Consider the following 19,730-nt stretch of genomic DNA (forward strand, 5'->3'; position numbering starts at 1 on the left):
AAAATACTTGGAAGAGGTTCAAGGGACACAATCGAAGCTGCTTTAGTGGCTGTCAGGATTGAATCCCTGCGTATTTTCATCTGCAAAGGTGAGAAAGAGAGGTGAGATGCTGCCAAGGAAAGGCTCTTGCTGCTGGCATGGGCAGCCTGTGTTTCCATGCTTCAGAGAAGAAGCTGCCTCTCAGAACTGCAGAAACACCCGTTGCTTTTGCTCAAAAGCAGCCCCTCCATTCCACACAAGAGCAGCTGCAGGGGTATATGGGCAAAGAGCTAAATGTTCTGGCAGGCTTTTGTCAAGGGATGAGCCAAAAGGCTGATCCAGAAGAGCATGAAGGAGTCAAGGCAGGCAAGCACAGGGGAAGGCAGCTCACTAAACTCTAGGGCAATGTTCAGGGCAGTCCTGCTAGGGAGGACAGGAGGGGGCAGTGGGGGCTACGGCAGCTCCGTTTTGCCAGAAGGGAAGGTTCTTCCCCAGCCTCTGCTCTGAGCCTTCCCGGGAGCCTTCCTGTCAGCACCCTTTTACCCTGAAGGGAAGCCCAGCAAGGCTGAACATCCCTTTCCTGCTTGAAACAAGCATCTGAATTATCATAGAGCTGAGCAGAAGCTCTTCACTTTCTGTCACAGAAAGGCCCAGCACTTCCAGTGCCACCAGCAGGAGGGCCCCAGAGGCTCTGCTGGTGTGTTCACGGAGAGCAAGGTGCAACAGTGGATGCATTCCAAAACAACATTCACCACCGGCGCCTTTGAAGGCAGGACTGGGCGATGTCAGGCAGGGCTCAGTGAACCCATGGGAAGGGCTCTTGTGAGCCAGCGCCCATAGCACAAGGCTTTTGCAGGAAGCACGCTGGAAAAGAAGGGCCTCCAACAGTGACACTTACCGCTCTGGCATTCTTGTCCACTTCATTCCCAGGCCACTCAGTAGGTGCTCCAGCTTCTGAAGACGGCTTCCTCCCACCTGGCACTGCCTTCTGGGCAGAGCACACTGGGGTGCCTAGGGGTGGACTGCAAATACACACCGCGGGGAGGTGGCATGAGCACAGGGGGAGTAGGGTCTCCATTTCAGCCTGACAAGTTGGGCACCTGCTTCTGCCGCAGAAGGCAGTTCTGTAGCAGAAGCACATGGGTCCCACTCACTGGGGTCACATCAACAGGAACGGGGATCACCCCCTAACAAAACACCCAGGGCTGCACGTCATGCCTGAAGGAGAGCTCTGGATACAACCACAGTGAAAATTTCTCTCCATGCAGGAAGGCGAGCAGCAGGGTCATCTGCCTGGACAGGCTCCGAGGCACAGCATTACGCGCTGTGCTGCCAGCTACATTAGCCACTGCCCCGTGGCCCCAAGGACTCTGTGATCCAGGATGGGCAATGGATTGTTGCTGTCACCCATGACAAAGACAGAGAAAGGTGCGAAGGCAGCCCAGAATAAAGCTCTTGCTTGGTGGGAGCCAGCATAATTCCTGGCCAAAGCCTTCCAACAGAGCCTGTATGAAGGCAGAGCATGCGTACAGGCCACTGGGATGCAGCTGCTGGGAAGTCTTGCTCAAAAAGCACTTTGAGAGCAGCCTCCCCCAGCCCTGGCACTGCAGCCCTAACAAACCTGTGCTGAGAGGCTGCTGCCTTTGTAAGGCGGGGGAAAGAAGCAAGGCAAAGTACTCACGTTGGAAAAATGCTTGGAAGAGCACAAGGGGCCTCAGTCTCACTCCTCTGGCTGTCTGCGAGGACTGAGTCCCTCATCTTCAGCATCTGCAAAGGTGAAAAACACCGGTGAGATGCTGCTGAGGAAAGAATCTTGCTGCTGGCAAAGGCAGCCAATGTTTCCACTGCTCAGAGAAGAAGGTGCCTCTCAGAAACTCAGAAACACCCATCGTTCTTGCTCACAGCAGCCCCTCCATTCCACACAAGACCAGCTGTAGGAGAATATAGGCAAAAGCCTAAAAGCTCTGGCAGGATTATGTCCAGGGCAAGCACAAAGAGGCTAATCCAGCAGAGCATTGGGGAGTCAAGGCAGGCGAGTGCAGGGGAAGGCAGCTCACTGAACTCTAGGGCAATGTGCAGGGCAGTCCTGCTAGGGAGGACAGGAGGGGGCAGTGGGGGCTACGGCAGCTCTGTTTTCCCAGAAGGGAAGATTCTTCCCCAGCCTCTGCTCTGACCCTTCCCTGGCAGTGCTCTTTTACCCTGAAGGGAAGCCCAGCAAGGCTGAACATCCCTCTCCAGTTTGAACCAAGCGTCTGAATAATCACACCGCTGTATAACTCTCCATCTGCTATAGCTGACAGGCCCAGTTGTTCCACGGCCACTAGAGCGAGGGTCCCAGAGGCTCTGCTGGGAGAGGTTAATGGAGAGTGAAGGAGTCATGAGAGATGCATTGCAGAAGTGGAGCACAAGCAGCGCCTTTGACAGCAAACCCCGGGGACAGTCACGCAGGGCCCAGCAGAACCCACGGGAAAGGCTCTTGTCCAGCCAGCGCCCACACCACGATGCTCTGGCAGAAAGAAGCTGGCAAAAGAAGGACCTCCATCAGGAGCACCTACCTCTCTTGACTTCTGATAGCCAATCTCGGGCCAGCCAGCTCCCGCTCTGGCTTCTGGCAGCTGCTTCCTCCAGCCCACTAAATCCTCCTTTGCAGAGCTTGACTGAATTGCTGGCAGCATGCTGCAAATACACACCATGGGGAAGTGTGACACAGAGACTCCCCACCACCCAAACACCCAGGGCTGTACAGCGTGCCGAGGGAAAGCTCTGGGTGCCCACAGCAAGACTTTTTCTCCAGGCACCAAGGAGAGCAGCAGGGTCAGCTCCAAGGACAGGCTCCAGCACACACCATTACACGCTGTCCTGAGCACTCCAGTAGCCACTGCTGTGTGGCCCCCAAGGACAAGCTTTCTTGGAAGCTTCAGAAATAAAACCAGGAATAACTGCTCTGTCCCTTGCATTCCTTCCGTCTTCAGGCACTCATGTCCCTCCTTCCTACCTCTTCAAAGTGCCCAAAAATCTTGCCCCTGCCTCTAAGGGCTGCCTGACCAAGGACACAACATCTCGAGTCTGCTGATCAACACCCCTGACTGCTGCCTGGAAATGACCTTCCTTCCTCCTTGCTGCTGGCAGTCAAAGGAAGGGCATTGCCCAAGGGGAAACACCACAGCTTTGGGGAGATATTCACCCAAGGCATTCTCCCCTCCAGCAGCATTCCTTCCAACATTCCTCTTGCACCTCACGCCGCTTGAGTTTTTCCACTAAGCTGCTCACAAGGCTTGACAAGAGCATGCAGACTCTTCCTCAGCCTCCAAAATTTTCCTGAGACACCCAGCCCTGCTCTCCACAAATGAGCAGCATCCGCATTACTTTCATCTATGGGCTAGGGGAAAAGGCCCTCCTCTTCCCAAAGGACCAATTACATTGAGTTGCCCAAAGGTCTGGAAGCTGGAAGCAGAGGCAGCGGGGGCAGAAAGCCAAGAGCAGGCTCTGCCAGGCACTTGCTCTGGGCTGCCCAGCCAGCAGCGGAGGCCTAGTCCTCGTGGCAAAGCGTTAATGGCATTCAGAGCTTGTTGGGACCTTGTATCCAAGGGAAACATCACCCTCCAAGACACACAAGGCTACAGGGTCACCCTCCGCCATTCCCCCAAGTGTCTCACCTGCCTCGAGGCTCTTCCTCCACCATGCCTTCCTCCACAGTGGTAGCCACCATTTTTGATTCAGGTTGCCTCTCTCGCTGGAGGAGGCGCTGGCCAGACACATTCTCTGTAATCAGAAGGGAAGAAAACACTTCAGAGCAGCATCACGGTGGCCATTAAAACCAGAGTGGCATGTAGATCCTTCAACAAACATCACAGGCCTACAGAGTCAAGCCAAAGGCCGTGCTTAGGCAATGTGTAGGAGAAACACAGAACGGCCTGCTTTGAAGATGGAAGGAAGTCTTGGCACAAGCGATCAGATATTTGACTCCCCATCAGGGCTGAGCTGCCTTGCCTCTAGTGCCTCATGCTACGCGAGCTACGGTGCTGCAGCCTTGGCTCCAACGCCCTGCCAAGGACCAACAAAGGAGAAGGTGCAAAGCCCAGCCAGGCATCAGCCACTCCATTACCTTCCTTGCTGCTGGCAACATCTAGTCCCTTCTCCTCTTCCCATCTGGGCTTCACAGCTCCCACAGATGGTCTTGGAGGGGCACTCTCAAGCACATACCTGTAAACCAGAAAAAGACACCGCTCGCAAGGAAGGGCCCCGCATTTCCTTTGCTGCTTCTGTGAATTCTGGACGCACAGACACATGGCCCAGCTGCTAGGAAGAGCAGCCTTTCCCAAAGGGGGAATATGCAGGACAGGTCATCTCCTGCAGGACTCCCTCAGGAAGTGCAGGGACCCAGCATGCCTGCCTGCAGGGCCACAAGCTTCCTCCTCACACTGCTCCAGGCCTTCCCTCTACCCCTGGGGAAAGAGCTGCTTCTTAACCTTCCAAAGCAAACCCTCCAGGTCAACACTGCAGCCTGTCTGACAGATCCTGAGCAGGCTCCTGTGCAGGCACATCAGACAAGATCTCTTTCCTCCAGCTTTCCACCCTCTTAGGAAATTCTAATCTAGACCTCCACAGCCCTTGCAATCCCTCCCAAGCTCAGGGCAGAGCATCTGCAAAGAACAGCCTCCATTCCTGGGCCACTAGTGGAACAAAGGCCTTCCCAAGGTGGGAGCCAGCACAGAGCTCAGCAGAACCCCCACACAGAGCCCAAACAAAGCCAGGGCATGGCTGAAGGACATGGGGATCCAACTCTTCGGAAGACTTGCTCTGCAAGCACCTCCTGAGCAGCCTTCACTAGCTCTGGCAACACACCTCGACCAAACCTGCATGAGGAGCTGCTCCTTGGGTGAGCCAGGGGCTCAGGTGGAAAAGAGCAAACCAAAGTACTCACGTTGGAAAGACAATGAGAGAGCCAGAATGGATCAGGGAAGCCGCTGTTTGGGTGCTTGCGAGAACTGAATGCCTCATCTCTGGCATCTGCAAAGGGCAGAGACATGGGTGAGATGCTACGAAGAAAAGGACCTTGCTACCCACAAGGGCAGACCGTGTTTCCACTAATCAGAGAAGAAGCTGCCTCTCAAACAGGGAAACACCCCTCACTCTTCCTCACAATCCCACCTCCATTCTACAGAACAGCAGGTGCGGAATAATACAGGCAGATGGCCAGAAACACTGGCAGGCTTCTGTCAAGGGTAAGAGCCAGAAGCTGATGCAGGAGAGCAGTTGTTGCCTAGTGGAGAAGTCAAGGGAGGCAAGCAGAGGCTTTCTGCACCAGAAAGCCCAGGCTGAATGACACGGCTGCACTGGAGACCTGGGCAAAGGCCCTGGCTTGCAATGACTTTGTCTGTGACACACCCCGAGAGTCTTCCGCAACTTGAGGAGCAGCTGTTGGATTCACTGCCCCACAATCCCAAACATGGCCAGAGGAGGCCTGGAGACAAATGGGATCCTAACACAAAGACCTCAAATGAAGGCTGACTTTCTGGAAGACTTCTGGAGGAAGCCTAGCAGGAAAGAACTCCCAGGACCTGGCAGTGGGGGGAAAGCGGTTGCTTTGGACTTGGCAAGGCTTGCAAAGGAGTGAGAAGGAGAGCTGTGGAAAAGGCAGACTTACATCCAGAAGAGCTTTGAGCAGCTGTGGGGAGGCATTCAGCCTGCGCAGAAAGCCTCTGTAAAACCGCATTGTCACCTCTTTGCCTTCAATGAGAAGCACGCCAATGCCCTTGAAAAGAAGGGCCACGTTCTTCCCATTGGCCAGACAGCAAGACAGAAGGTACACGGTCTCCTCCACGCAGGCCGCCGCTGTTTTCCAAGGCATAGAGATGGCCACGGCTAAGTGAGGATACTTCAGGGTCTCAGCTTTCCTGCGCCCTAGGCAACGAGCAAAGAGCAGCACAGTCACGGACGGAGCCCTTCAGCAGGCGCCCACACAGTGCTGGGCGCCTGAAGGTCTTGCGGCAGCACAGAGCTGCAGAGCTCTCTGCTTTAACCCCCACAAAAGCCCCCACAGGAGGCTCCTGTCAGCCCTCCCTGGCCCAAATTCAAAGCACTCTGCAGCCTCCTGGGACAAGGCTACCGCAGGGCTTCCTTCCCTGCACAGACACCAAGAGCGAGCCCTGGCCACCTCCTGGGAGCGGGAGACAGGAGGGCAGGCCAAGCAGAGCAGCAAGGGGGGCAGTTGCCAGCAGAAGGCAGTGCACAGAGGAATGGTGCCGGCACTCAGGCCATGCCAGCTTTGACGAGCCTTAGCTGTGCCATGCCACGCTGGCTCCAAAGGAGGAGGAAAACACATGGGCTGCACAACAGCCTTCCATGCTGCCTCTTAATGCATCGGTGTTAGGAAGCAATAGGAGGGACTTGTCCTTTTGAGCAGAGGGCTGCTGTTGCATCAACAGGGAACAACAGTGGCAACTATACGGCACTGGAAGCAGCAGCCACAGAAGCCCCAGTACGGTCCCATCCGTTCGAGCCAGTCCAAGAGAGACACACCGAGAGACTCTCGTTGGATTCTGCATTATAATGTTGTGATAATCAAAACACCCTGAAGCTCTGCTCAGCACCTGGGACAGCAAGCCTCAGTTTCTAACAGCCCCTGGGAAACAGCAGGGAGCCACAGCCCCGCGATGTCCCCAGGGGAAGCCGAGGTTTCAGCCTGCCTTCTTACCAGCAACAGAGGCCTCCTCATGGCTGAGGCCCTGAAGATCCACAAGGTTGCTTGAGAGGCGAAATGCGGGTCTCCGAACAGTCAGAGGACCATTCTTGCCAGCAACGACTTGTTTTGAAACAACACTGAAGGTGCCAAGGGGAATAATTCTCACATCCTGCAGCCAGAGAAGTGGGGAGAAGCCTCAGAAGCATGGGAGACAGACAAAGAGAGACAGGACTTCTCCAAGCATGGCCACGGGGCTAGGTGCCCTGCCCATGGCTGGCATGCAAAGGGGCAAGACAGGGACTTGTGGAAAGCTTGGCTGAAGCCCTGGAGAACTCCCTGAGAAGGCCATTCCCCATAGTTTCCTCCCCCTCTTCCTCAGCCTCCAAAGGCAATGTTGCCTCCCCTCCAGCACGTGAAGAAAAGGCTTTCCCAGAACAGCTCCCTTTCTGGCCTTGCACTCTGCCAGGATCTCCAGAGAGGGCCCAGAAAGCCTCCCACCCTTCCAGCAACCGCAGCTGCACTGCACATTGGGCATCTCCCTTTTGGGAGAAGTCGGTCTGGGGCACAGCTGTCATTTGCAGCATGCTTCTGCAGGGGGGTTGCTTTTGCTTGGAGAGGAGGGGCAGGACTATTGCGGCCCATGGCCCCGAGGGGTCAGTGCTGCTGCCAGCATGGGTGTGGGAGGGGAGGGAGAGGATGGCACACCCACCTTGTTCAGCGCCAGCTTCTCCAGGATGTAGTTAGAGACACCCTCCCAGATGGGCATGGCCACTGCAAAGCAAGGCAAAGACACGTCATGCCCCCTGCACCACAAGGCACCATCAGCGGAGGACCCTTGGGGCACCCCCAGCCTGCCCAGGCCCCCAGCAGCCCCCGGGCATCTACAGCCCATCTTGGCGCTCAGACTCTCGACAGCGATCCTGGGCAAGGAGGTTGCGAAGGCCTTACCCCGCGGGAAGATGATGGGCACCCGCTGCTCACGCTGCGTGGCGCGGCCAGCATCCCGGAGCTCCATGTCCGTGCCGGGCGCTCAGGCTTCGCTGCGCAGCGGGAGGGGCCTGGCAAAGGCCTCCTGGCCGCTTGGCTGCTCCTGCTGCGCCCTTCAGCGCAGCCCCGTGCTACCCCGGGCTCCCGTCGCCGGCTCCTGCTGGGGCTCGTTGGCTCCTGGCAGCACAGCGGTGCCCAGAGCAGCCCCAGCGCCTGCACTGCGACGGGCTGTGCGGGACGAGTGGGGAGGGTGCCAGGGCGGGCGGGAGAGGGCAGCGGTGGCTGTGACCCGGCAGGGATGTCCCCTGTGACGCCAGCCCGTGTCACAGAGGGGAACGGGACCCCCGCGGGCCCCCGGCCAGGGCTGGCCCTGCAGTGGGGAGGGGCTGCATGGGGCACTTGTGGGGCTGCCGTGACCCCCGCACTGGGGAGGTCCTGGGGCAGGGATAACCCCACTGGGGGACCGGTTGGGCTGGGTGCTGCGGCTGCACTCAGCCAGGCCATGGCCCCATGCGGGAAACCTGGCTGCGAGGGGAGGGGGGCAGTGGGGCACTGCACCAGCCTCCACCCATGACAACACAGCACAGGCTGCTACTGTGTTGTCCCCAGTGCAAGGAAGTGCTGAGAACGGACCGACGGCAGGGAAACCTCCAGCAAGGCCTTGGCAGGCAGCAAAGCCCTGGCTCAGTGCCGAAGCAGAAGTTTCTTCCTTCCAGGTGTGGGCAGCTGGTGCATCCTGCCTCTAGGAATGTCCCCCAGAGCCCCCAGATGATGCCACACGTGGGTCTGTGTCTCTCCACATTGCCCAGGGAGAGCTCGCAGGTGCTTGCGCATGCCCTGGATCACCTCCGGTGTCACCCAGTGTTTCCACGGCAGCAGCTGACTCCCACCTTCCACTGCCTTGGACTGGAATGGGAGGGGGGACAAGGAGCTCGCACACTTCTGTGCACCTCTTTTGGGCACACGGCAGCTTAGGCAGGATGAATCGCACAACCATCCTGGGGGTTAGTGGCGTGCATGGGATGGAGGTGTCTGCCCCACCACCTGGAGGGCTTCTCCCCAAAGAAATGAGGGGCCCAGGCTGACTCAGCTCACTCACTGCCCGAAGCCTGGGGAAATGACTTCCCTGCTGGGTGCAGGAGCAGCTCCTCTGCCAGGAGCCGCAGTGCTGAGGGCACTGCCTGCCCGCGCTGAGCTGAGCTGAGACAAAACGGAGGGAAGCTCCGGACGCTCGGGAGGGAGGCAGCAGCTGAGAGCTCCTTGCGGCAGAAATGGGCAGAGCCCTTCCAGTGGGAAGTCTCTGGCTGCAGGGCAGTGCTGCTGGGCTGCTCGCGGGGTCCTGGAGACCTCACGCAGGCAATGGTTGAGGCCATCTTTCCGGAGAGCTCTCTCGGTGGAGCAGCTAGTGCTTTAGGGCAGGGACTTGCTGCCACAGTGTCCGAGGGACAGGGCGGCACAGCTCCCTTCTGCCGGGGAGGGCGGCAGGGCTGTGCGAGCAGGGCTTGCGTGCAGCCAGGTGTGCCCAGGGCTGTGCCTGAGAGCAGTGTCCTGGGAGGTCAGGGTGCCCAGGGCCATGCCTCTGCCACCTGTGATGGTCAGCACTCAGCCTGCCTGGGCAATTGCCCACAGGGCTGCGTGGAGAAGCCATGGGGGGAAAGGAGCAGCCCACAGAACGGCAGGATCTTGCTGTCCCAGATCGGGTGCTGCGTGGGGCAAGGCTGCTCAGAGCTGCTGCTAAGCCCCAGGAGCTTGCCCGGAGGGAAGTCAAGGCAGGGATGACTCCACAGGGAAGGAGCTTTCCCGAGTCTCGTCTTTCTGTTCCATGCTGTTGTTTTGGGGGAAGGGAAAAGGAGGTGCCAAGGCTGGAGAAGAGCTGGAGACTGGGGAGGCTGCTGAGGGGTCAGCAGGTCTGTGAGGAAGCTCAGAAAGTGCTTTTGCCCCTGCTCTGCCCACCCCCAGCAGCAGCAGCAGCAGCAGCTCTGCTGGCCCAAGGAGGCTTTGTGCCAGCTGCTCCTTGGCACCTGCCAAGAGGTTGGTGCCCCGAGGCAGTGCCCTGCTGCCGGGAGGGATCTCTGGGGCAGAGCGAAGTGCCCCAGAAGTGGGCTGGGGTCTGTTGGCTAAGGCAGGCAATAGACATGGGAGAGGGCCTGAGGTGCTGGTAGGAAAAGCTGCAGGCAGTGGACCATGGTGCGAGAAGGGGAGGAAGCTAGAGTAGAAATGCTGTCGGAGGGGGAATTCGGGAATGCAGCTCTCTTCCCCTCCAGTGCAGACGTTTTCCTCCCAGAAGTCCCCCGCGTGGCCTCTGCCAGCCCGCAGAGCCTCTGCCTCCTGGCTCTACAGCCAGACCTCTGGCCGAGGAGAGGGTCTGACTCCAATGACATGTTACTCCAGCCTAGGCCTCTCTTGCACAGGCTGGAACAGCAGCAAGTAGACACAGAACAGCCAAGAATGCACTGATTGCCCCAACAGAGTCTTCTTCCAGCAGCCTGGGGCCTGGGAGCTTCCTCAGCCAGAGGCAAGAGCCACAAAGCCTTTGCCCGCTTGGTCCTTCCAGAAGCGCACCCCCACCTTGGGCTGAAAGCACACCGTGAATATGTGGCAGGGCCAAATGCGGCTCCTTGTTTGGCTTCTCTCTTCCTCTTCAAAGCACTTCTGCTGGGCTTCTTCTCACCTCTGCATGACAAGATGTGGCTTTCAGCGACCTCTCTCTTGCCTCTCCTTCCTGACCAAGAGCTGTTCACTCACAGCCTGCCCCGGTCTATGCAAAGTTCAGATGTGGTCATTTTCTCCCCAACAGCCCTCACTCCTCCTGCAGCAAATACCCTCTGGCACTTTATTGCCCGGCCATTCCCTGTGCTTTGGTCCTTCTGTAGCTCTTATTTGGGGAGCCTATAACATGGAGAGGAATGACTGGTTCTGGTTTTGGTTTGTTTGAAAAGATTGATCTCTACCAGAAGAAAGCAAGGCAGAAAGACATCTTGGGCTGGCGTTTTCCTCCAGACCACGTTTGTCACAGCAGAGAGTCAGCTGCCTGTATGGGAGCATGATTTGGATCGGAAAAGGGTGCGGGAACTCCTCATCACAAAGGCCTTAAGCCATACTGGGGAGCCAAAGCCCTCAGGGAAAGCCCACAATTTTCTCAGCCTGGTCTTCAAGTATGGCCTCAGAACGCAAGTGGGCCTCTTGGCATGCTGGGCTGCCACCTTCAGCAGGAGCTCTCCTGGAGGGGCTGGGTTCTTGCTTTTCTCTTTACTCATACAATTTCAAGAAGAAAACAAGAACTGGTGACTCAACACAAGAACTCAACACAAGCTGGTGAAAAATATTTGCTTTACACAGCACGGTAATGGTTTCCCACTAAATGGTCTGGCTGTGAGAAATCCTTGCTGCAGGCTGAACCTAAACTCCAAGGGGTTTCAAAAGTTGCCAGGCACACTGCACTTCCCTCTAACAAGCCTGCAGGGATATGGAGCTTGCCTGGCACCGTAAAGTCCATGTCCCTTCTCGTGCGAGTAATCAACTGGCTAACCTTTCTTCTGCAGCTTGATGGAGCTGCCTAAGTATTTTGTATGGAAGCACATGTGTGGTCTTGCTCAAGTCAGGCACTGCCTTTTAGCCAAAGCAGTCCCTCTGCTCCCTTCCATTCTCTTCTGGCTACAGACATGTAGCGTTTTCAACGTTCTCTTAGCACTGAGCACATTGCTCTTGGATCTGTTCTGTGTCCCCTACTTCAGTCCTCCTGCAATGGAAAACCCTGTAGTGCAGCCCAGCATGGCCACTGGCAGGCACAAGGCTTTGATGCTGAGTGTGAGGGCACTTGAGCCTTGCACCTGGAAGCCTCGCAGCAGGAAAATGGTGTCAGTGCTGACAGGGAGGTGATTCCAGCCCCACGCACCTGGAAGCCAGGAGGAGGAACCTTGCTGCTGCTTCTGCTAGTGAGCTCACTTGGGCCTCAAGACCTGAGAGGCCACCAGTGGCCAAAAGGCTGCTGTTAGTGCCTGGCAGGGCACAACCAGGCTGAGGAATCAGCAGGGGTGTTGGTGTTAGAGAAATACTGTGAGAAAAAACTTGCAAATAGTTAACAAGACTCAAGGACAAGGGGGAGAGAAAAACAGTACTGCAAAGGATAACCAGCTCCGGCTAAATGACCTTCATGAAACCACAGCGCTGTGAAGATTGTGAGGGGAAGGTAAGACAAAAACAGCAGAATAAGCCAGAAGTGACCTTAGGTTCATTAAGGCTTATTAACATATTAAACTTCACACCCCTAAATGAATAATGAGATGGAAATGACATGACAATGATGTTACCGCCTCTTCTTCACTTCCTATGCTAATTAACAAGAATGTAAAAGTGCAAGCACAGAGCGAATGCCTGAGGTAATGAAACTGTAACCAACAGGAAAACTTGCATGAAGTACTCTTTGAAAAGCGTGTATAAACAAAGAACGAGAAGGGGAGAAAGTGTGCTAGCTCTGTGGATTTACCACCTAGCCCCCATCTCTGCGCAGAAATGAAATCAACAAATATCTCGACCCTGTGTGTCATTGGTTGCTTGCATACCGGGTAACAGAACCCAGATTTTGGGACAACAGTTTGGCGACGCAGGTGGGACTTGCCAGAAGGCCTTGCCCGGATCATCTTGCCGTTCCCAACAGCGGACTGGATCGGATCGAGCTCCAGCGGGCACAGACCTGTTGATCGGGGAGTCCTCTGACCTCCCACCGAATTCGGGACGACAAGAGGCTAAAAGGTGCAACGCCGACCAGAGATATTTGTGCCAGGGCGAAAGTGTGGTGTGAATCTTTGGATTGGTGAGTATAAACTTTACCTACTTCCACGGAAGATTATGTTGGATTATGTCACACATAGACGCTCGGCAAAGGTTGCCTTAAATTGAGCAGAGGGGTCGGAGCTGAGTGTGCATAAAGGAATAAAGTCGCATGTAGACGCTTGGCAAAGGTTGCCTTAAATTGACCAGAGGGTTCAGAGCAGAGTGCGCACAAAGGTACGGGAAAAAAGGTATTTCTAGGTAATAAGATTGGTATTTCTAGGTAATTAACATGGGATCAAGCCAATCCATGATTCCTCCCTGTAGCCCTTTGGGTTGTATTTTGAAACACTGGAATATTTTTGGAGGAGTTCGGATGCCAAAAAAAAAGAATGAAAAGATGTTGTAATCAACGGTGGCCAATGCATAAGCTGGAATGTGATGAGCAATGGCCAAAAAATGGGACCTTGAACTATAACACTATATTACAGTTACTGCTGTTTTGTTGCCGGAAGGGGAAGTGGGATGAAATACCCTATGTGGAGGCTTTTGTGTCACTATATAGGGAAGCAGAAATTCAGAGGGAATGTGAACTTATAAGTAAGGAGGAATCTGTAATGGTTGCAGTAGGAAAGAAGGAAGAGAGCGGGTATTGTGCTAAGAGACAAATTCTGAATGGAGAGGAGCAGGAGGATGTACAACTACTGACAGTGCCCCCCTCTTGTGGAAACGATTCCACCTCAGTTGAAGCATCGGCCTCCCCCGCTAGAAAGCCAAGAGTCCAGCCCTATTTCTGGCCGAACTAGGAGACGGAAACAACCTGTTCTACAGGCTCCTTTGAGACAAGCAGTGGGACCAGAAGGGCTGCCAGTATTTGTACATGTTCCTTTTACAGCCTCGGATTTACTAAACTGGAAGCAGCCTATTGGATCATATAGGGAAAATCCTGAGAAGCTGCATCAGCTTTTGGAGACTATTATGATAACTCATAATCCTAACTGGGGAGATGTGCAGGCGCTGTGGAATACTTTCCTGACGGGAGAAGAAAGGAGGCTGGTAATTGCTAAGGCAAAAGAAGAGGGTGAGAGAAGGGACAGAAAGGGGGATCCTGAGGTCTATTTATGCACCAGAAGGGATCCAGAGTGGGATCCAAATAGGAGCGGGGGTAGGGAGCTATTGAGGCAGTATCAACAGCTAATTTTATATGGGTTTCGGCACGGGGTTCCGAAACCAAAGAATGCATCAAAATTGTATGAAGTAAAGCAAGGGCCTGAAGCAAATCCCTCGGCCTTTTATGAAAGATTATGCGAAACAGCCAGAAAATGGACAGACCTGGATCCAAATGAGGAAGCGAATCAAAGGCTGTTTAATATGCTCTTCATTGGCCAGTCAGTTCAGGATATTAGAAAGAAGCTGCAGAAGGTAGATGAAGCTGGGGAATGTCTATTTCACAGCTGATAGAAATAGCGTGTAAGGTATAGAATAATCGAGATGAAAAGAGAACACGAGAAACACAAAATCAAATGAAACTGCAGGCTTCTCTCCTGGCAGCTGTCCAGAGCAATGAATTCCAAGGCAGGGGCAGGGGAAGCAGGAGAGGTAACAGAGGAGGAAGAGGTGGAAGGGGAGGGAGGCCAGGAGGAGGCCTCCTTAGACCCGCTTTGGGTCCAAATCAATGTGCAATTTGTAGGCAGGAAGGGCACTGGAAAGATGAATGTCCAAATCGAAGAAGGATAGCAAAGCTACAGAGCCCAGCAAACACCGACCTATTTATGTTAGAGGAGTCAGATATGGAGTGAAGGGGACCGGGGCAGAAAATCAGAATTTCCTCAGCTGATCCCCTGGTTCCAGTAAAGCTGGGGAATGAAACTATACATTTTTTATTAGATAGTGGAGCCACTCATTCAGTGATAACTGGTTGTAAAGGACACTTAAGTAAGACTGCTACCACCATTCTTGGGGCTATAGGAAGGAAAGCTTTGAGGCCATTTTTGCAACCAATGGAGTGTACGACTGGAGGTACTAAATTGACTCATGAATTTCTCTATATGCCAGAGTGTCCCCTCCCTTTATTAGGACGGGATTTACTATGCAAACTGAATGCGCAGGTGATCTTTTCTGAGAGTTCCGTGCATCTCCACAGCCCTCCAGAATCGGCATGGAGAGCACAAATCTGCCTTTTGATGGGATCGGCTCCAGACGATAACAGTGCAAGTATCCCTTCAAGTGTATTGGATGTGGTGATTCCCTTGGTTTGGGCCTCAACAAAGCCAGGCAAAGCAAAAAACACGACTCTGGTCAAAATAGAGCTGCAACCAGGAGCAAAGCCAGTTAGGGTGCATCAGTACCGTATCAAGCTAGAAGCACGTAGAGGATTGGAACCCCTAATTAATGCCTTCTTGCAATATGGCTTGCTTAGAGAGTGTCAGTCTGAATTCAATACACCAATCCTGCCGGTAAGGAAACCGCGCTCCCAAGAATATCGACTGGTCCAGGACCTGAGGGCAGTGAACCAAATAACAGAAGATATCCATCCAAGCGTGCCAAACCCATATACTCTTTTTAGCCTCGGTGCCTAAGACTAACAATTAATTTACAGTGCGAGATTTAAAAGATGCTTTTTTCTGTATTCCTATAAAAGAACAAAGCCAGACAATTTTCGCCTTTGAATGGGAAAGTCCCACTACGAGGAGGAAGGAGCAGTTATGCTGGACGGTCCTTCCTCAAGGATTCAAGGACAGCCCTACCCTGTTTGGTGAGATCTTGGCCAAAGAACTAGCCCAATGGCAGGAAGATAACAAAAATGTCACTCTTTTACAGTATGTGGAAGACATTTTGATTGGAGCGAATTCAGAGCAAATATGTTTAGAGGCAACAGTGAGTCTGTTAAAATTTTTGGGACTTGCTGGGTATCGTGTTTCAAAGAAAAAGGCTCAGATTGCGATTAAGGAAGTCCAATATCTTGTATTTAAAATATCAAAAGGACAACGTGTACTAGGAGCGGAAAGAAAAGAGGCTATATGCCGAATTGCAGGACCCCGCACAAAAAGACAGCTGAGGGGATTCTTGGGAATGGCAGGATTTTGCTGTATATGGATCCCTAATTTTGTGCTGATAACTAAACCTTAATATGCAGCCTAAAGGGTCCGGGAGAATGGTTAGAGTGGACCCTAAAATGCCGTGCTAGTTTCAATGAAATAAAAAAGAAATTGATAGAAGCTCCAGTACTGGGACTCCCAGATATGGCTAAACCCTTTCAATTGTATGTGCATGAGTGGCAGCAGGTGGCCTCGGGAGTAATGACCCAAATGCTTGGGAGCTGGAAAAGACAGGTGGCATATCTTTCTAAACAATTAGACGAAGTAAGTAAAGGATGGCCGGCCTGCCTCCGGGCTATAGCAGCCACCGTCTTACTAATACAAGAGGCCCGGAAATTGACTCTGGGACAGCCCTTAACTGTTTTTGTACCACATGCAGTATCAGCAATTTTAAATCAAAGGGGGCATCATTGGATTTCCCCGAGCAGACTGGTAAAATATCATGCTGTGTTATTGGAACAAGGAGATATTACCTTAAAGGTGGTTTCAACCTTTAACCATGCTAGTCTGCTACCTGGTGAAGAGCAAAAAGAGTTACAGCATGACTGTTTGGCCACTATAGAGCAAGTATATTCTAGCCGGCCTGATTTAAAGGATGAACCTTTGCAGAACCCAGATGTGGAGCTATATACAGATGGTAGCAGCTTTGCACAGAATGGAGAGAGAAAGGCTGGATATGCAGTAGTGACTCAGTGGAAAGAAGTAGAAGCTAAACCATTGCCACAAAACACCTCAGCACAAAAGGCTGAAATCATTGCCCTTATACGAGCCCTTGAAATCGTAAAGGGCCAAAGAGTAAATATAGATACTGACTCAAAGTGTGCTTTTGGGGTAGTTCACACTCATGGAGCGATTTGGAAAGAACGAGGGCTCTTAAATTCTCAAGGAAGTAATATCAAGTATGGACAAGAGATATTAAGATTGTTCAAAGCAATAATGGAACCCAAAGAAGTAGCTATAATGCATTGCAAAGCCCACCAGAAGGGAAATAGCGAAGGGGCACAAGGAAACAGGAGAGCAGATATGGCAGCCAAAAAGGCAGCACTAGCAGGACAGGTGATTGGGCCTTTATTACCCAGTAGAAAAATACAGGTGAGACCTCCTGAATATTCAGACAAAGAAAATCAGTTGGCATAAAGGCTAAAATGTACAAAAAATGCTGAAGGGTGGTGGGTCACCCCAAATGGACAAGTTTTAACTACAGCCAAAATGATGGAAGTGCTCCTCAAGAGACTGCATGAAGAAACTCACATGGGAGCAGATGCTATGACAAGCAGCGTAAAAAAGATACGCCGTGGGATCAAAGATGCTATCAAATGCTGACCTTATTGTAAGGAGATGCCCCACCTGTTGTGCAACTAACCCCAAAATTCAGAAGAAACCACCTATGGGAGAACTAAGAAGAGGATTAACCCCAGGGGAACACTGGCAGATCGATTTCTCTGAATTGCCTAAATGTGGTCGGTTTAAATATTTACTTGTTTTGGTAGATACATTTTCTGGTTGGCCAGAAGCCTTCCCATGCTCCACCAATAGTGCAAAAGAGGTAATTAAAATTTTACTAAAAGAGATAATTCCTCGATTTGGGATTCCTGAAGGCATATCCTCAGATAATGGACCTCATTTTATTTCAGAGGTGGTTCAAGGAACATCCAGATTTTTACAGATGAAATGGGAATTACACACTCCGTGGAGACCCCAGTCTAGCGGTAAGGTAGAAAGAATGAAGCAAACACTTAAAAGACATATTTCAAAACTGTGTCAGGAAACCCATCTTAAATGGGTAGATGTATTACCAATGGCCTTGATGAGAATAAGAATAACCCCAAGAATAAAAGAGGGAGTAAGCCCTTTTGCAACACTTTATGGGAAACCTTACCCAATTAATGAAATAGGGGGACGAAGTGATCAAATGCATGTAAGAGGGGAAGAAATGTTGAGAGAGTATTTATTGTCTTTGTCTCGGGTACTAACATCTTTACATAGGTACCTTAATCAACGTACCCCCCTTCCATTGGACTCCCCTGTGCATGAATTCAAGCCTGGGCATCTAGTTTATATTCGGACATGGAAAGAAGAACCACTAAGAGAAAAGTGGAAAGGACCTTACCTGGTGCTTCTGAAAACTCCTACTGCAGTAAAGGTGGAGGGAATAAGTTCCTGGACCCACTATTCCCGAATACAGAAGGCACCTTTGAATGACTCGTGGACTGCCACACCCACAAGATAGCTCTCAAGAGAAGAACACAGAAGTTACAAAAGTGATGAACTGCACTTGGAAAATTGAACTCTTTTATATGGAAATAGAGTGCTCTTAGTGTTATTAGGTGTTATTTTGCATTCTGATAGTATTGTTAATTATAGATAGAGCTGATTCACAAGAATATTGATTTGTTTAATTTAATTTGTTTGCTATAGAGTTAAGATGGAAAATGAGGACATTGTTAACTTTGTTATGCACGCTCATTGGTACAGCTAACCTGATTTTGTAGCTTATACGGGCCTTCAGAAAAAGTGACTCAGATTACTGCTTGCTTCTCTATTCCCCAAATCTCCTGGATTACCCATGCCATGGGAAATACTTAGAATTAACTTAACATCCATGTAAGAATAATTGAAGTTGTTTAAATGAGACTTGCTAGATAAGTGATATTAACAAGTCTCAGAGGGGGGGAATTCTTAGAGAAATACTGTGAGAAAAACCTTGCAAATAGTTAACAAGACTCAAGGACAAGGGAGAGAGAAAAACAGTACTGCAAAGGATAACCAGCTCCGGCTAAATAACCTTGATGAAACCACAGCGCTGTGAAGATTGTGAGGGGTAGGTAAGACAAAAACAGCAGAATAAGCCAGAAGTGACCTTAGGTTCATTAAGGCTTATTAACATACTAAACTTCACACCCCTAAATGAATAATGAGATGGAAATGACATGATAATGATGTTACCGCCTCTTCTTCGCTTCCTGTGCTAATTAACAAGAATGTGAAAGCGCAAGCGCAGAGCGATTACCTGAGGTAATGAAACTGTAACCAATAGAAAGATTTGTATAAAATACTCCTTGGAAAGCGTGTGTAAATCGAGAATGAGAGGGGGAGAAGGTGTGTTAGCTTTGTGGATTTACCACCTAGCCCCCATCTCTGCGCAGAAATGAAATCAACAAATATCTCGACCCTGTGTGTCATTGGTTGCTTGCACACTGGGTAACAGAACCCAGATTTTGGGACAACAGTATCGCAGTTTTACCCCTCTGTTTAAAAAAATAAACCACATCAACTTCTAACGCCCTTTTTGATTTGCCTGAATTTGCAATGGATCCCCCCCCCTTAAAAAGCGGGGCCCGCTCTTTGAAACAAAGGCAAGTATTTTCCCCCAAAAGCCAATTCCGCAGAAGGGGAACGGCGGCAGGCGCAGGCATGATGAGACGCTCACGCAGGCGTCGTTCCACAGCGGGGACGTTCCACTGCTGCCCGAGCTTTGAGACTGTCACTGCAACGGGAACCGCAGCTTGGCCGGCGGCCCCAGAGCTTGACTCGTTCCCGAGAAGCCGGAGGCTCTGGCCAGGTGGCGGCCACTCGCCCCCCAGGGCAAAAAAAGAGAAAAAAGCCATTTCTGGGCACGCTCTGGTGAGGCAGCAGGAACTTCAGGATGTTCCCCTAAGTTCCTGGGATGAGCCCACGCAGGTGTATCCACTCTGGTTTCATGCAGGGATGCTGAAGCCACATGCCAGTCTGCAAGGCCCTAAAAGTAAGGAGCTGCTAGCAGAAAAGCTAACGTGAGAAATAAAAGAATTTTTAAAAAATTAAAAAGCAAAGGCAGGGTAACGTTCTAGTCGTACTCAATCACCCACAACATCTTCTGTCTCGTAAGATGGTCACATTTGAATGGTATGGTTATTTTGTTTTGTTTTACATCTATTTTAAAAATACCTGCTGAAACCAGCAAGTCAAAAAATTTTCTCTTTCCCTTATATCTGCGGTGGAGACACCTGAAGCATCCAGAGAGGTCACAAAATCCAATTATTCCAATGAGCAGGGATAAAAGACAACGTCCTTTCAGATCGCATCTAATTAAATTAACCAAAAATCGGTGTAAGCGCTAACTTGGCGCCTGTTATGCCCGTCTGGAATCTCTTGGATCTTGTGAATCCGGCAGTTGGCCGCATTGCAGTAACTGTCTTTTCAAGGGACTGCTCGCCAGCGAGCGGCTGGGT

The 19,730-nt window shown here is 51.9% G+C and overlaps 1 protein-coding gene across 1 annotated transcript in view; it reads right to left on the reverse strand.

Moving 5' to 3' along the window:
- The window catches only part of LOC134154728 (transmembrane protein 209-like), a 39,339-nt gene extending 31,660 nt beyond the window's left edge, over positions 1–7,679 (reverse strand). The window contains exons 1-5 of the mRNA XM_062601406.1: positions 7,613–7,679; positions 7,374–7,435; positions 6,677–6,833; positions 5,710–5,883; positions 3,636–3,741 (exon numbers count right to left, since the gene is read on the reverse strand). Of these exons, the coding sequence (XP_062457390.1) occupies positions 3,636–3,741; positions 5,710–5,883; positions 6,677–6,833; positions 7,374–7,435; positions 7,613–7,679 (566 nt within the window). The remainder of the gene's footprint in view (positions 1–3,635; positions 3,742–5,709; positions 5,884–6,676; positions 6,834–7,373; positions 7,436–7,612) is intronic.
- Positions 7,680–19,730: the final 12,051 nt, after the last annotated feature.

The sequence above is a fragment of the Rhea pennata genome, unplaced genomic scaffold (genome assembly GCF_028389875.1).
Source record: "Rhea pennata isolate bPtePen1 unplaced genomic scaffold, bPtePen1.pri scaffold_33, whole genome shotgun sequence".
Lineage (NCBI taxonomy): Eukaryota > Metazoa > Chordata > Aves > Rheiformes > Rheidae > Rhea > Rhea pennata.